This window comes from Heloderma suspectum, chromosome 14 (genome assembly GCF_057233095.1).
Source record: "Heloderma suspectum isolate Gila_16-S chromosome 14, 16-S_ref, whole genome shotgun sequence".
NCBI classification, from domain to species: Eukaryota; Metazoa; Chordata; class Lepidosauria; order Squamata; family Helodermatidae; genus Heloderma; species Heloderma suspectum.
The window spans coordinates 3905389-3923291 of record NC_139471.1 but is presented as its reverse complement, the minus strand read 5'-3'; the positions used below and the strand labels follow the sequence as shown (position 1 = coordinate 3923291).

General features: G+C 47.8%; 1 protein-coding gene across 3 annotated transcripts in view; it reads right to left on the bottom strand.

The window, feature by feature from the left end:
- SH3GLB2 (SH3 domain containing GRB2 like, endophilin B2) overlaps positions 1–17590 on the bottom strand; it is a 68628-nt gene extending 51038 nt beyond the window's left edge. For all 3 annotated transcript variants that reach the window (XM_084820678.1, XM_084820679.1, XM_084820680.1), the window contains exon 1: positions 17386–17590. In XM_084820678.1, coding sequence (XP_084676804.1) covers positions 17386–17448 — 63 coding nt within the window. In that variant the 5' untranslated portion in view covers positions 17449–17590. The remainder of the gene's footprint in view (positions 1–17385) is intronic.
- Positions 17591–17903: the final 313 nt, after the last annotated feature.

The window sequence follows — 17903 nt, the reverse complement described above, 5'->3', positions numbered from 1 at the left end:
CCAATGTACCAAAGGCAGGGGTCTTAGAGTTAATATCTGTTGAGCTTCCAAGGTCTGCTGCCTGCAATTATATTGGAGCATTTGCTTTTTACGTTTTTAATTTGAGGACAAGTAGACACAAGGTTTTGGCCTATTGTTTTGTAATTTTACATACTGGGTAGGTTGATTCTGAACCCACCTCCCCACATCCCTAAGAAATGCCTTAGATACCCAAGACCATGCCTTCTTTCATAAATAGTTACACAGATTAGGGTTTTACAGCTACCAAGCAAGATGCTGATCTTAACTAAAAGTTACAAATGATCAGCTAATTGATCAAATTGGAATACAAGCAAACACACACACTTTTAACCAGGAAAGACGGTACTTTAGAAGTACTTGTATTTTTTAGAAAAACTAGTTTTAAGTTTAATCAACCAAGGGGATGCATTTGGTCTATTTTTAATTTGGTGCCTCTCTCTTATCCTTCTGCAGGCAGGCAAATACATCTTTATTCAGGCAGGTCTTTGGCATATAAACTGGTCTGTTACTGAAGGGGGGTTAATTGGTTGGCGCTCTTTCTTTTATTGTTATGTTTTTATTTTATTTTATTATCTGTTGGGAAAATCAACAGATAATCTGTACTACAGCTCAACAGAATATTTTATTATCCACTGGAATGGAAACTGGCAACGTATTAGATTAGAAAGAAATCTCCAGGTGTAAGAAGATTCTGTTGTTGTTTTTGTTGATATTGCACCTTTTCTTTTTTTGGTATCTGTCTTTTATTTGTTAATAAGTTGGAAATACATTTTTAAAAACAACTTATTTGATTTCATATTATGTTTTCATTAAGATTTTGTTTGTAATCTGGATTGTATTGCTAGCTGATTTGAACACCATTTTGGGCCGGAAAGGCAGGACATAAATAAAGAAAATATGCTGCAGCCCAAATCTCCCCCCCCCACTTTTTTTATTATTAGAAACCTTCTCCATGCCATCTTAAAGGGGAGTAAAAAAAGATAATTGATTGCGGTGGGCTATTGATTTGGTCTTGTACAGCGGGATGTGGGCAGAAGGTAGAGTGGAGTGCACTGGAATATTTTGGGATGATTTGCAGGAGATCAGCAAGGATTTCTGATTCCCATTTGTTTAGTTTGCCTCACCCCACCCTGCCAGAAGGAACACACAACTCCAACTGACAGTTCTCTGGGACTACAGACTCTGGCTTCAACCATCGGCCAGAGGACCAAGGAGCTGTACCTCCTTCTTGCCAGGAAGGACATCACAGCAAGTGGGGGGGGACCAACCTGGTCCCATACATCAGCCACAGAAGGAACAGCTGCAGGGAGCTTGTTTTGCCCTTCTCTGCCAGAAAGAACACCTGTAAAAACTTTGAGATTAAGAGCTGGTGCCTGAGCTTTGCTTTTTTCCCTCCTCCCTCCCAATCCCCTTTCGTTTGGTGTCGTGTCTTTTAGATTGTAAGCCCGATGGCAGGGATGGTCACATTAATAATCTATGTCAGCCATTCTGGGAGCCCATTTTGGCTGAAGAATGAGGGTAAAAATGCTGTAAAACAAACAATAGCAGCAAGAAAATGAGTCCCACCTTTAATTATACCGTTGAAATGAAGACCCCTCGGGTTGCCAACCAGGAGCAGGTTTTTGTATTGCAAGGTCTATTCAGTTCTGGTACTCCACCCAAATCCCTGGGCTCAGAATTCTTTCATTCTAAGCGAACGCCCAGCTAGTGGATCATAAGGGTTCTAGTAAAAAGCCAAGAAGACCTCGGAGGCCTGAAATCCGCTCACCCCTGCTGTACAGGATTAGGAAAACCCACGGCAGTGATGCAGCGGTTTTGTATTAGGACCTTCACTCCCAAGTTTAAGACACCCCCATCTTGGGATTCTATGCAGAGAGCGAGGGAAACAGGGAGTAAGTAAAAGGAAGATCAGGGCCTGGCCCAGCTGGACTGCCCCCCAACTGCTAGCCTCCAGCTCAGGGGGCAGAGCATGAGGAGGGGAGTAATCCCACCCCGACTCCTCCACAGGCCAAATGACTTCAGGGGGCGAAACTGGAAGGAGAGGGAGTTATCTCCAATTACAGGTCGGCGATAACAAGGGGATTCCTCTCCCTGCCTCCTCCCCAAGCCCTTGGTAGCTTCCAGGCCAGGGGTGGGGCTTGGGAAGGGGAGGGGCAGGACCCAGAGAGCACTCCAAGCGTCTGTTGGTGGGATGGGGAACCTCCGTGGGCCACATTAGGTCCACGGGCCGGAGGTTTCTCATCCCTGCTGTACGCAAACCTTGACCTCATTCTCCACATGTGGATCCCTTTATCTAGCCAAATGGCCCCCATCTAATCTCAGCAGTCTTGGGGGAATATCAGAGTTTACATAACTACAAAAAATGTCTTGGGGAGGAAAAAAAACCCTAAGGGGGGATCACGCACATGCGCACAGCCTAGTGGGGTCTGAAGCTGCTCAGAGGCTTTGGAATGCTGGCTGATAGTTCAGAGGTGGGAAAGCAGAACCCCGGGCTGGGTGGAAATGGAATGGAGTATTTTGGAAGAGGGCATGGCTGGCGAGAACCTGAACATTTTGTTGCATGTCTCACTTTTGTTCAGCATTGCTGGTTATAACAAAAAGCTGCCCCAAGGTGTCTTTTGTGGTTCACTCAGTATAACTGCTTCACTATTTTATGCAGCAGGCTGTACAGGAGGAGATGTTGGGGCGAAGCGGAGCTGTTTCACCAGCCCTGCTGAAAGATGACTGGATTTTTTCCTCTTCCCTCCTCATCCCTTTTTCCTTGTCTGTTGTGTCTTTTTATTTTTATTTTTAAAGATTGTGGGCAGGGATGGGCTTGTTTTACTGATTGATTGGAAACTTCTCCAGAACCTTTCTTTTTGGCTGAGGAGCAGGCTAAAAAAAACTTTAAATACAGAAATACACACAACGCTAAGTGCCAGCTGGGGGGTGGGGTGTCAGAGTTGGCACCCCAAACTCCCCTTTTCCCTGGAGCTTCAGGGCGAAGCGTAAAGCATCTGCCCTGGTTCTCGGCACAGGGAAGCCAGCGTGGTGTTCATGCCGGTGATAAATAATGCAGTGCGGCCTCTGCAGAGAGCCTCTCATACACACATCAGCCAGGGAGGGGAGAGAAGATGCATCCCAGAGAATCAATATTTCATGCCGGAGTCACTTTCCCTCAGGGCGACAGCGTGGGCGCCGGGGAGATCTGCCGTTTGACAATATCAGGTGCCTTCTTTGCTCTCTGTCCGACTTGCAGAAGGGCAAAGGAAAGCGGACAGCAGCTCATAGTCTCGGGCACAGGAGTCCACCGTTTACCCCAGGAGTTAAAAACCCTTGCACACCAAGGGCACTCCTCAGGTGCCAAGGGCCGGTATAGTTGGGTAAATGCCGAGGGCCCACCCACCAGGAGGGGCCCACAGACAAGAGCCCCCTGGACTCGCTCCTCCTCTTCCCTTTTGCAACCTGCTTGTTCCCCTCCCTCTCGCTCTGACCCAGACAACTGCAGAAGTTGTGATGAGAAGGAGGGGCAGGAGATGCCGCGGCCTACTGGCTCATTCAATCGTTTATTACGTTTCCTATACTGCTCAATAGCCAAAGCTCCCTGGGCAGTTCATAGCATGATAAGGCATAATAGAAAACCTTTAACATTCAAAATTTTAGAACAGTTTAAAAACAAGTTCAAAACAATCAAACATAAAACTACAGGGACCTGATCAAAAACTGAAATAAGCCATCGTATGCCGTCAAATGCCTGGAGTAAAGTCTTAACTGGTGCTGAAAAGATGACAATGTTGGTACCAGGCAGACTTCACTGGGGAGATTGTTCCACAATTGGGAGGCTGTCACCAAGAAGGCCCTCTCCCTTGCTGCCAACCTCTGAACCACCCTTGGAGGAGGGCCTCAGATACTGACTGTAGCATATGGGCAGCTCACTAGCATCCCAAACACCAAGCCTTTACATGTCTACTCAGAAGGAAGCAGGACTGAATCACTCAGCATCATCCTCCCCAGGCCCCACAAGAAGAAGCTCTTGTCTCTGATCAGCATGCTTTCCCCTGCTAAGCACTGAGAAAGGGACCCTTTCCCCCCTGCTAAGCATGGAAAAGCACTACGATCATCTGCTGATAGGAGATAAGAGCCCTTTGACCTGTAAAGGCCTGTACGGCTTAGGACAAGGCTACCTGAAAGACCACCTTCTCCCACATGAGCCTGCCTGGGTGTTAAGATCTCGGAGAGAGGCCCTTCTCTGGTTCCCATGTTTAGTGGGGAGCGAGACAGGACCTTCTTAGTGGCCGCTCCCAGGCTGTGGAACTCCCTGCCAAAGGAGGCTAGGTTACCCCCCACTACCTCTGTTTACCTGCTGGCAGAAGGACAAGACATTTTTAATTCAGGCAGGCCTTTGGCATGCAAGCTTGCCTGTTGCTGAAGGCGTTCCTTAATGAGTTGGGTACTGTTTATTCTGTTATTCTTGTGTTTTTCATTTAATTTATTGGTTTTCATGCTATGCTTTGTTAATTTGGATGTTATCGCTGGCCTCTTTAAGTGCCAAAAATGTTGCAGGGGAAGGAGGCAGAAGGGGGGGATAGAGATAAAAATAAATGAAATAAACCCAAATGTTTGCCCACAAACACAGCCTGGCTGCTCTAGGACGGTGGCCGCGTGGGCCTTGGCATGGCTCAGGCAATGCCACCACAGTTCTCTGACAGGCCACTCTCATGTCTGCCCTTCATCTTCTCTTCTCCAGGCTAAACGTACCCAGCTCTTTCAACCATTCCTCAGGAGGACTAGGGTACCAGACCCCTCATCATCCTGGTCGCTCTTCTCTGGAGATGCTCCAACTTGACCATGCCCTTCTTAAAATGGGGCGCCCAGAACCGGACGCCATACTCCAAAGTTGAATGCCTACCGGATCAGGCCTTCAACACAGACAGAATCTGTGCTGCTGCTGCTGCATGGAGTTTGACCAAACTTCCCCAACTTGGTGTCTTCCAGGTGGTGGACTGCAAGTCCCATCATCCCCAGCTAGCTGAGGATGCAGGGAGTTGGAGTCCAGGCTGAGTTAGACCTGAAAGAGAGAGTTAAGGTCACTTTGACGGAATCTGGGCACCCCATAACGAAATGGCTCTCTTCTGCACTACAACCGCCCCTCCAAAACGGAACGAAAGGCTAAACTTCAATCTCAGCTCTTGCCTGCGATGTCTTTTATTATGGGATGGCTGTGCTGCATACCAATTTGGGCAGAGCCTCCGCAAAGCATGTGGAGAAAAGGGGCTCTTCCGTACAAATGGGGTTGTTTTGCCCCATAAAAGTGACGCAGACCACACGGGCACTCTCTCCCCTAAGGCTACACTGCTGTTGCGTGGGTAAAATGGGCCATTGGAAGGAAGTCTTGCATCTATGGGTAGCACCTGTCATTAGAAACATATGAGCGTGCCATTGGTTTCAGACCATTGGTTTCTCTAGCGCAGTACTGTCTATGCCAGGGGTAGAGAAACTCAGGTGGGGGGGGGAGAGATTCAGCCCACTGGGGTGTGTGTGGGGGGCAGAAACAGACTTCAGCCTCAGGCTGAAAGAGGTTGTCTACCCCTGATTTCCTGGAAGGGAGAACAGGATCTTTAAGCTCCTCATCTGCGCCCCGCCCGATCTCTCTCCTTACCTGGGGGAGGTTCTCAATTCTCATGCAAATGACTTTAGCAAGAAAAAGAGATGAAGAGTTGGAAAAGAAGCAGTAACATGCACAGGATCAAAGAGGCTTTCTGAAGACCAAGACTTTTTACTAACAAGGCGTAGGTTGGAGGCAGCCTAGACATCAGCATGCATTTTTATAAATAGCAATTCGGGTTACACCCACTGCATACTGGTTTGTCGATGAATATTCCATGCTCTTTATCTGGAGGCATCCTTTTTTCTTTTTCTGTTTTTTAAGGAAAGCAGAGTGGCATTGAGCAAGTGACTCCTTGGGAAATTGTTTTAAGGCTCTCTCTTATGAGAGGGGATGAACCCAAGAGTTGGAATTCAACCCTCTTGAAATGAAGATGGCAATTTAAGATGCACTCCCCTGGTCTCTCATTTATTATTACATTTATATCCCACCTTCTTTCCTCCCTCAAGGAACCCAAGGTGGCTTCTCCTCCTCCGTTCTATTTTACCCTCGCATCAACCCTGTGAGGTAGGCTAGGCTGAGAGACAGTGACTGGCCCGAAGTCACTCAGAGAGCTTTGTGGCCAAGTGGGGTCTAGAACCCGGATCTCCTGAGTCCCAGTCCAACACTCTCACCACTGCAACATACTGGCTCTCAATGCTTGCAAGGGAGAAAAGAAAGTCAAATATTCTAGATGGACCAGAGGCAATATAGGGATAAGAACAAAAGAGAAACTTGCAGGATCAAACCAATGGTGCAAATAGCTCAGCACCTGGGACTAACAAAACTGAATGCCCTGGTGGAATAGATCCACATACTGTAGACTGCAGGAACCTATTGGCTAATGCTTGGGAGGTTGCTGGTGATATGATGCACACCTATACCTCTAGGGTATAGACACGTTCACTACTTCAGTCATTGCTGCTACCAGGAAGAACACAAAGTGACAGCCTATCAAACTGCCTGAGACAAAGCATGCCAACAACAAGAAGGATTAAATTCACAGGAAAGACAAAAAATACAATAAAACATCCATTCAATGTAGGCTGTGGTGGAGCCTGGGAGGGGGAACTCCAGCATTGGGCTGTTCCCCCTCCTCGCAGCCGCCATGGAAAGTACCGCGGCAGCTGTTGCAACCTTGGAAGAGTTCAGGGAGGGTCTTACCACTGGTAAGTCAGCTAGACAGGCTCAGAGGCCGATCTGGTTCAATATTTATTTTAAAAGAACAGGAGGCAAAATTGCCTCCGCTGTTCCTCCTGCCCTTCCTGACTCTTGCTGGCAGAACTTTGGATAGACGGAGGGCTCTTTTAACGCAGCAATAAAGTTGGACGATCGAAACTCTTTTAGGTGGTAAAAACTGGGGAAACAAGAGATGGTCTTATCCTGGCATTAAAATAATGGGCACCAAGAGAGAACAGGGGAGATCTTTCACCCCATCCTCACCCGCCTCATCTCAGATGCTGGGTGAACCCAGATTGATGTGGAAGGAAGTCACCTTCAGTTTTCTCTGTCAAGATGCTTATTCACTTTCGTGTACCTTTTAAAACCCCTTCATGGATCACTGCCTTGTTGTGGCGAAGGGGCTTGCGTAACTCAGTGAAGCCATAAGCTATGCCGTGCAGGGCCACCCAAGACGGACAGGTCATGGCAGAGAGTTCTGACAAAATGTGGTCCACTGGAGAAGGAAATGGCAACCCACTCCAGTATTCTTGCCAAGAAAACCCCATGGAACGTATCACAAGGCTAAAAGAGATGACGCCGGAAGATGAGCCCCTCAGGTCGGAAGGTGTCCAATATGCTACTGGGGAAGAGCAGAGGGTATTTCCAAGTAGCGCCAGAAAGAGTGAAGCGGCTGGGCCAAACCCGAAAGGACACTCAGCTGTGGATGTGTCTGGTGGTGAAAAGAAAATCCGATGCTGTAAAGAACAATATTGTTTAGGAACCTGGAATGTCAGATCAATGAATCAAGGTAAGCTGGAGGTGGTCAAACATGAAATGGCAAGATTGAACATCGACATCTTGGGAATCAGCGAACTAAAATGGACAGGCATGGGCGAATTTAATTCAGGTGACCATCATATCTACTATTGTGGGCAAGAATCCCTTAGAAGAAATGGAGTAGCACTCATAGTCAACAAAAGGGTGGGAAAAGCAGTACTGGGGTACAATCTTAAAAACGATAGAATGATCTCAGTACGAATCCAAGGCAAACCATTCAACATCACAGTAATTCAAGTCTATGCCCCAACCACTGAGGCCGAAGAAGCTGAGGTTGATCGGTTCTATGAAGACCTATAACACCTTCTAGAACTAACACCCAAAAAAGATGTCCTCTTCATCATAGGGGATTGGAATGCTAGAGTAGGAAGTCAAGAAATCACCGGGATAACAGGCAGGCATGGCCTTGGTGTACAAAATGAAGCAGGACAAAAGCTAATAGAGTTTTGCCAAGAGAACATGCTGATCATAGCAAACACTCTTTTCCAACAGCACAAGAGGCGACTCTACACATGGACGTCACCAGATGGTCAATATCGAAATCAGATTGATTATGTCCTTTGCAGCCAAAGATGGAGAAGCTCCATACAGTCAGTAAAAACAAGACCTGGAGCTGACTGTGGCTCAGATCATGAGCTGCTTCTTGCAAAATTTCGGCTTAAATTGAAGAACGTCGGGAAAACCACTAAACCGTTCAGGTATGACCTAAATCATATCCCTGATGAATATACAGTGGAGGTGAGGAATAGATTTCAGGGATTAGACCTGATAGACAGAGTGCCTGAGGAACTATGGACGGAGGTCCGTAACATTGTTCAGGAGGCAGCAACGAAATCCATCCCAAAGAAAAAGAAATGCAAGAAAGCAAAGTGGCTGTCTGAGGAGGCTTTACAAGTAGCTCACGAAAGAAGGGAAGCGAAAAGCAAGGGAGAAAGGGGAAGATATAGCCAACTGAATGCAGAGTTCCAGAGAATAGCAAGGAGAGACAAGAAGGCCTTCTTAAATGAACAATGCAAAGAAATCGAGGAAAACAACAGAATGGGAAAGACTAGAGATCTCTTCAAGAAAATCGGAGATCTCAAGGGAACGTTTTGTGCAAAGACGGGCATGATAAAGGACAAAGAAGGCAGGGACCTAACAGAAGCAGATGAGATTAAGAAGAGGTGGCAAGAATACACAGAAGAACTATACAGGAAAGATCTGAATGTCCCTGATAGCCATGATAGTACGGTCACTGAACTTGAGCCGGACATCCTAGAGAGTGAAGTCAAGTGGGCCTTAGGAAGCATTAGTAACAACAAAGCTAGCGGAGATGACAGTATTCCAGCCGAGCTATTTAAAATCCTAAAAGATGATGCTGTTAAAGTGCTGCATTCAATATGCCAACAAATCTGGAACACTCAACAGTGGCCACAAGACTGGAAAAGGTCAGTTTACATTCCAATTCCAAAGAAGGGCAACGCCAAAGAGTGTTCAAACTACCGCACAATTGCGCTCATTTCACATGCCAGCAAGGTGATGCTCAAAATCCTACAAGCTAGGCTTCAGCAGTATGCGAACCGAGAACTACCGGAAGTACAAGCTGGGTTTCGAAGAGGCAAAGGAACTAGAGATCAAATCGCCAACATTCGCTGCATCATGGAGAAAGCAAGAGAATTCCAGAAAAATGTCTATTTCTGCTTCATTGACTACGCTAAAGCCTTTGATTGTGTGGATCACAACAAACTGTGGCAAATTCTTAAAGTGATGGGAGTACCAGACCACCTTACTTGTCTCCTGAGAAACCTGTACGAGGGTCAAGAAGCAACAGTAAGAACCAGACATGGAACAACCGATTGGTTCAAAATTGGGAAAGGAGTACGACAAGGCTGCATATTGTCACCCTGCTTATTTAACTTATATGCAGAGTACATCATGAGAAATGCCGGGTTGGATGAATCAGAGGTCGGAATTAAGATTGCTGGGAGAATTATCAACAACCTCCGATATGCAGACGATACCACCCTAATGGCAGAAAGCGAAGAGGATCTCAAGAGCCTCTTGTTGAGGGTGAAAGAGGAGAGTGCAAAAGCTGGTTTGAAACTCAACATTAAAAAAACGAAGATCATGGCATCTGGCCCCATCACTTCCTGGCATATAGAAGGGGAAGAAATGGAAGCAGTGACAGATTTTACTTTCTTGGGCTCCAAGATCACCGCAGATGGTGACTGTAGCCATGAAATTAAAAGACGCTTGCTCCTTGGGAGGAAAGCTATGGCAAACCTAGACAGCATAGTAAGAAGCAGAGACATCACCTTGCCGACAAAGGTCCGTCTAATCAAAGCTATGGTTTTCCCAGTAGTAACGTATGGCTGTGAGAGCTGGACTATAAGGAAGGCTGCGCGCCGAAGAATCGATGCTTTCGAACTGTGGTGCTGGAGAAGACTCTTACGAGTCCCCTGGACTGCAAGGAGGTCAAATCAGTCCATCCTAAAGGAAATCAACCCTGAGTGCTCATTGGAAGGACAGATACTGAAGCTGAAATATTTTGGCCACCTAATGCAAAGAGAAAACTCTCTGGAAAAGACCCTGATGCTGGGAAAGACTGAAGGCAAAAGGAGAAGGGGATGGCAGAGGATGAGATGGCTAGATAGCATCACGGATGCAATGAATATGAACTTGAGCACGCTCCGGGAGACAGCGCAGGACAGGAAGGCCTGGCGTGCTATGGTCCATGGGGTCACGAAGAGTCCGACACGACTGAACAACAACAACCTTTTAAAAAAAGAAAATACAAGGCTACCCACTCCAACTGCACCCCTGTTAGAACGTTATCTTACTCCTTAAAACCCATATTTCTCCCAATAGCTCGATAGCTAGAAAAAGAAAAAGGCCCATTTGTTACAGAGCTGCTGCAGGCTCTTCTCAATCCAATATGACTTGCAAGGCAATGGGCTAGTGCAGAACTCTGGTTTTTATACGGCACCGGAGAATACACTCCCTCCAGCACCATTGATTTTCACAAAGTTAATAAGTCCATTGGAATTGCATTGGCTGATGAGGCAGCGGGGAGATCCAAGTGGAGACTGGGCCAAATTATATTTTGTCTAGATATTCTGGCCAAGGGGGTCAGACTGTGCTTGTCTGTGTTGCCGTGTTCCCTTTCCTTTGTTCTTGGCAGTGATACAACAAAACAAAATGCCGGCTCCAGGTTTTGGGGGGGCCCCCTCCGCTGGGGGGCCCCCCTCCGCTGGGGGGCCCCCCTCCGCTGGGGGGCCCCCCTCCCTCAGTGAGTCTCCCTTCTCCCCGTCATGGTCACTAACTCCTCCTCCTCTCTCTCAACATGGCTCCCACTTGCTTGCTTGGCAGGCAGACAGCCAGGGAGCCAGGAGGCTGCAGCATCTCCTGCTCCTCCTTCTCACCACCACTGTTATCTGGGCCAGAGCGAGAGGCAGGGGAACAAGTGGGTTGCAGTGGGGAAGAGGAGGAGGAACCCTAGGGGGACGCTTGTCTGGGAAATGGTCTTGTGCAGGGGTGGGCAGCCAGTTGATCTCCAGGTGTTTGGGACTTCAGTTCCCATAAAGCCCCAGCCAGCATGGCCAATGGTCTGGAATGCTGGGAGTTGAAGTCCAAAACATCTGGAGATCTAGCTTCTGCCCCCCCCCCTTGAGTGTACACCACCACAGGTGTAGCAATTCCCCCACCCACCCACCAGTAACACAGGGAGGTAAAGAGCCTCTTTCAAATTGGCACCAACTTTCTCTTGTGCAAGCAGACATGTGCCACAAAGACAGACAAACACACACACACACACACACACACACCACTCCTCCCTTGAAAATGCCCTTGCCAGACAGTGGGTATTTGTTTCTTGACTTTTGTTACCCCAAATTTTCATTTGAAAAGAAATGGTCAAAAGCAGCTCACCACCTTAAGCACAACAGCACAACGCTAACAAGAATTTAAAAACAGAACAGGAACAAAATCTGAACGTGGCCGTTCATTTAAGGCAGGGATGGGGAAGCTCCAGTCTGCAGAGGCCACCTCCTCCTCTAAGCTCCGCCCCTCAGGGGGAGGAACCCCCACTATTTCTTCCGATCAGCTGCATGCTGTGCTAAGGGGAATCCCTGCTGTTATTTCCAACAAGTGATCGGAGATAACAATGAGGATTCAGCTTTGGGAGAGCAAGTAGTGCACGAAGCCAGGGACTCCCACTAACAAAAATTTTGAGAAGGCACCCCCCAAATACTGAAGAGATTATTTACTAGAACAGCCTTCCCCAGTGTGGTGCCCTCCAGCTGTGTTGGTTGCCAGTGGCATTTCTGGCTGAGAATGCTGGGAGTTGTAGTCCAACATATCAGGAAGGCACCAGGTTGGGGAAGGCTACTCTAGAGAAAGAAACCAGTAAATAGGCCCTGCCATGGTAAACAAGGACTGGTAGAGGGTATGCAACTATTGGAATTGTCTTCTAGGGTGCACAAGCCAACCTCACAAGGCGATTATCCGCACATCTTGAGCCTCCAACTTAAAACAGCATATCCATTTACGACTTTCAACCTTGCCACCGTTGACTGGCCAAGTCAAAAAGAAGGAGTTAATAGCTTCTCTTCTCATGTTTGTTGTTCTCCAGCTCACCTTCTAATTAACTCAGCTTTGTTTCCCTTACAAGCCTTCTTCTGGAGGAGAAATCCATTCAGAGGGCTTGCGCGAGGCTAACTCTTTAAGAACTGTGACTGCTTTTCTCAGGGTTGGAATGAGAACTGAAAGCGGCTCCTCCACGGCAAGGAATGAGCAGACCATTGCAAGGTATGTCATGTAATTGGCAGTTATGTGGCATCACAGCAAAGTTCTATCATCAACTGCATTTTTTACCCGGATGCTTTAAAAAAAACACACAAGATCAATGCCATGTTGAATATGACCAAGAGCAAAAGCGGATGGCAGGGCCAGTGTCAAGGGTCAGCATGGTTGGGTAAATGCCAAGGGCCCACACCCCAGCAGGGGCCCACTGACAAAATCCTCCTGGAGTTCTTCCTCCTCTCCCCCATTGCAACCTGCTTGGTCACCTGCCTCTTGCTCTGGCCCAGACAACGGAGGTGGTGAGAAATAAGAGCAGGAGATGCCGCGGCCGCCTGGCTCCCTGCCTTCCAAGCAAGCAAATGGGAGCAATGATGAGGAGATGGAGGAGGAGCAAGAGCTGCTGGTGACAAGGGGATGAGAAAGGAGACTGACTGAGAGGGGGACCCCATTGAGGGTGCCTTGCCCAAGGCTCCTGGGAAACCTACACCCGGCACTGTTAGAGGGGCAAGTGTGAGACACGAGGCCTTCTTTGGGGTGGTGCCAAAATTATGAATACCTGCCTTTAGGAGGTCTCCTGGTACCCACATTGGTTTTTTTTGGGGGGGGGCATCTTTTAAAGACCTTTCTGTTCCAACAGGCTTTCAGTGCGCAATTTTTAAAATGCTGCTTTGAAATGTTATGTTTTTTTATGTTGCCATTGCCTGTATTTTTAGGCTATTGAACTGAAACTTCATTGCTTTTTGTTGTTGTTTCCTTAACATTCACACTGTATGTTTTTTTCAGAAAAGCAGTAAACAAAAGAATTCATAAAACATTGAACCTTCCTATGAATTTTGTCCTGTCCCTGCATAGCCCCTTATTACGCCCAAAATGGTGCCCCAAACAGCTTTTGCAACAGATCACCAGCGTAAGAATCGACATGCAGCAAGCGCTCAGCCTCGTCTTCAGAACAACTGTGTAAGTAACTGGCCTAAAGGAAGTCAGAATATCCTCTACCAACCTCATTTGAGTCCTGCACCGAAGTGTCAGGAATTCTGCAACCAGAAACATCCAATTCTGCAACAAGGCTACATAACGGTTAAAAGCTTATGCTGCAATAAATGTGTTTAAGACACCACAAGACCATCATTTTTATACAGACAGCGAGAGTCATCTGCTCATACAGAACGGCAGAAAAGACCAGACAGCCAGAATTTAGCATTTCAAGATAGCAGATTAGGCAGTAGTTCCTGTCACTGGTAGCACACAGGGCTGTAATGGTAAATTTCAAAGTGTGGGCGCTCAGTGCAACAGTCCCTACAGCTATGCGCCCCCCCCCCCCCGGAGAGTCCAAATTTGCAGGCAGCTGTGTCAATCCATAGCAACAAACCAGGTCTTGCACTTTTCATCTCCAACAGGAGGAGCAGATCGTTCGCAAAGCTAGCGGGTCTTTCCTGCCCATTCCAGATGGTTGTTGTTCAGTCGTGTCTGACTCTTCGTGACCCCATGGACCATAGCACGCCAGGCCTTCCTGTCCTGTGCTCTCTCCCGGAGTGTGCTCAAGTCCATATTCATTGCATCGGTGATGCTATCTAGCCATCTCATCCTCTGCCATCCCCTTCTCCTTTGGCCTTCAGTCTTTCCCAGCATCAGGGTCTTTTCCAGAGAGTTTTCTCTTTGCATTAGGTGGCCAAAATATTTCAGCTTCAGCTTCAGTATCTGTCCTTCCAAGGAGCACTCAGGTTTGATTTCCTTTAGGATGGACTGATTTGACCTCCTTGCAGTCCAGGGGACTCGTGAGAGTCTTCTCCAGCACCACAGTTCAAAAGCATCAGTTCTTCGGCCCTCAGCCTTCCTTATAGTCCAGCTTGTCGGCAAGGTGATGTCTCTGCTTCTTACTATGCTGTCTAGGTGTGCCATAGCTTTCCTCCCAAGGAGCAAGCATCTTTTAATTTCATGGCTACAGTCACCTTCTGCGGTGATCTTGGAGCCCAAGAAAATAAAATCTGTCACTGCTTCCATTCTTCCCCTTCCATATGCCAGGAAGTGATGGGGCCAGATGCCATGATCTTCGTTTTTTGAATGTTGAGTTTCAAACCAGCTTTTGCACTCTCCACTTTCACCCTCAACAAGAGGCTCTTTAGATTACAAGAGGGAACAATACACGGTTGCTGGGACAATCCATTTCCCCTCAGAGGGAACAGGGAAGTCTGAGTGGGGTGACATCAGCGTCCCTGCTAATAAAAAAAAGGCCCAGCGCTGTGTCCCCGTGAGCCCTGATTTTGCTACACCGCTGGTAGCACAACTGAAGCATTCCGGATCATTAGCAAGCAGACACTGGGGTGCTATCCTGGCCCGCAGCCACTATCCAGCATCAGCGGTCTCTGACCAAACTTTGCAGGAACTCTGAACAGTCACTGCCAGATACTAGGTCCAACTCTCAGCAAAATGAGAGAGGAAGAATTGTGCCCTGCAGAGAACTTTTTATGTAGTGCTGTTAATGCACAGGGCGAGAAAACGAGTGCGGTCCTTGCCCCAAGAAGCTTACACTCTGAATTTTAACAGAGGTGAGGCGACAAGGGAAGGGAAACGGAGCCAAAGGTAACAAGAAACGGGGCCAACAGTAACAAGGCACGGGACACAGCGTTCAGTTTCATTTCGTTACGTGCGCAAAGTGCCTCTGTGGGGGCACACGTGGAGAAGAGATCCCACGCGTTTGATGGAATAACGTTCAACAGAGCCGCGTTTTGGAACTTGGTGGCTGACTATTACTGTTAGGAACTTCTCCACGTTCGACCACCACGAACAGCACATAATTGGAAGTCTCCAAAGCAATCAGCTAAACGGCAGTGGGTTGGCAGAATTCGGGAGACAAGGACGATGTAGAAGCAAACTCAGCAAGTGCAGCAAGGAAAGAATCCCAATTCTGAGACAGGTATTACGGCACCACCGTTTCCATTTATTCCATGTGTCAGCCTTCCCCAATCTCTTGTCCTCCAGATGTGTTGGAATACAACACCCATAATCCCCCAGCCAACTGCTGCCCTATATGGAAGCCCGTTAGTTCTGATCAGATTCCAACCAAGTACAGTTGCCTATATATTTTTTGACTGATACACACACACAAAAACAGCACACACACACACACTATATGATTTGCATTTTCATTCTTTCATTAGACTGTGACCTTGCACTTAGGCAGTTTCCCTCTAACTCAGCCTTTCCTGTGCACTGCAGATGTTGAGGACTTCAACCCCCATCTGCCCCAGCCAGGTCAGAAATGCTAAGAGCTGTAGTCCTGGAGTGTGCCAGGCTGAGGAACACTGAGAGTCTATCCGTATCACTGGCAATATCGGTGATAAACTCACAAATTATCACCCGTAGTCTTTTGCAACCTTCTTATATTATTATGTACGTTCTTTTCATTCATTGCCTTTATCATTATTTTTTTAAGCTTTATTTCAAAATAAAATAAAATGTCCCAGTAAGAAATAAGAGCCACATACGAATAGGGGGCGGGAAGGCCATCTGGAAAGGAGGCTTTTAAAATCAAGCACCCTTTCCCCAGCTTCTCTGCAGAAGCAAACTCAAAATCCTGAGATTTGCTAGTGTTGATTGTTTTTAATTGCTCCTGTATGTTTTATATTGTACCTTTAAGGTTTTAATCTTTCATGAACCGCCAGAGAGCTTTGGCTATTGGGCAGTATAGCAATGTAAATTTATTATTATTATTATCACCACCACCACCACCACCGTCATCGTAACAACTCACCCTTACCCTTTGGCCTAGAACTGCAAGAAGCCAGTCTTTCCCAACCAGGCAGGCATCCTCCACACATGTTGGACCACAGTTCCCATGGTCCACAGCCAGGGAGGATGGGAACTGTAGTCCAACACACCTGGAAAGTGCTAAGTTGGGGAAGGCCATAGGCTGTGGTACCTGCCACCTTCAAGGGACTGCAGCTAAAGCAAGCAGAGGAGGGGGGGACAGACAGGCCATCTTCAAGGGACTGCAGCTAAAGCAATGGGGGGGGGGGACAGACAGCAGACTCAGATCCCTACCCAGCCCTTGCTCACATCCCCAGCCCCAAAAGAACAACAACTCCATTAGACACACATCATTTCTTAGCTGATGGAGAGAAACCTTTGGGGACAGCCAGCTTATAACAGAGAGAGAGAGCACGCTGCCCAGGCAAAGGGAGGGTTGCAAAACTGGTTCAGCCAAAGGAGGAAAACACAAGACGCAACTGGACGCAGGAGGAAAGCTTATGGAAGTGTAGCTTGGCAAAGTTTAAAAAATCAGAATGAAAACATGCAATCACAGGCAGGGCAAAACAACTTTTCCAACCCATCTTCTTTGGGGAACCAATCCCCTACACCATTCTCTTGCATTTAATTGCATTTTGTATCCTTTTCCCTAGATAGCAAACCTTTCTCATGCATGGAATTGCATATTGTTGTTTTACTTTTCCAAGTCATGCCGTACACACACACCAAAATATGCATTTAAGTGCAATTACACGCTAGAAAACAGCTTAGGAAACTGGTTCACTGAAGAAGACTGTTTGGAAAAGTTATTTACTTACACTATGTGTGTGTGTGTGTGTGTGTGTATATATATTAACATAAAATGTGCATTTATGTGCAAAGGCCAGAAGGAGAGGCAGGGAAGTTAGCAGCTGTCTCTTAAACGCAGTGAGAAGCAGCAGCTGACAGGGCAACTGTAGGAACGTCTACTCGGAAGCAAATCCCTTGAATTCGATGGGGCTTGCTCCCACGTAAGCGTTGATGAGCTTGCAATCCTCTTGAGCCGCTCACCTGGGAGCAAATCAATGGATTTGCTTTCGAGGAGACCTGCCTGGGGTTGCACCTCCAAAGAACCACCACACGCGCACCCCCCCCCCCCAGCCCTACTCATTGCAGCACAAGAGCTGTAGCTGTTGGGCGCCAGGGCCCGATCCACCGTGCATCTGCCCGGCCCTTACCTGGACGGCCCTGGTGAAGAAAACGCCCGCATCGGAGGCCAGCTTTTTCATATTGAAGTCCATCTCGAGCCCCCAGCAGCAAAGGGCAGAAGGGAAAAGAGAGGCGGAGAGGAGAGAGAAAAGGAGACGTATCTGGGAGAGCTCCAGGGCATCGGTGCCAGGCTTGGAACCTGCGCTCTGCTGCGTCCTCCGCCCACCTGCGCGCAGAGACAAACTACAGGGAGGAGGAGGAGGAGGAAAAATAGCAGCAGGAAGATCGGAACTTCCAGGGCACCCAATCCCAGAGATGCGCCCATCAGCGCCCTCTAGCCGCCTCTGGGCGGCCTCTTAAAGCGCAACGCTCCTGCCGTTGTGGGGGGAGAAGGGGCCCCCCAAAACGCCGCCCGCATCTGCTGGGATCGGGTAGAGGGTCGGGGCCAGGGTTCCCAAGGTTTGATTGATGTGTTTGCTTTTTAGCACTGTTATCTCCCCAGCCCCCCAAAAAGTCTCCCCAAGGCGGCTTCCAAAAAGAAGAAAGA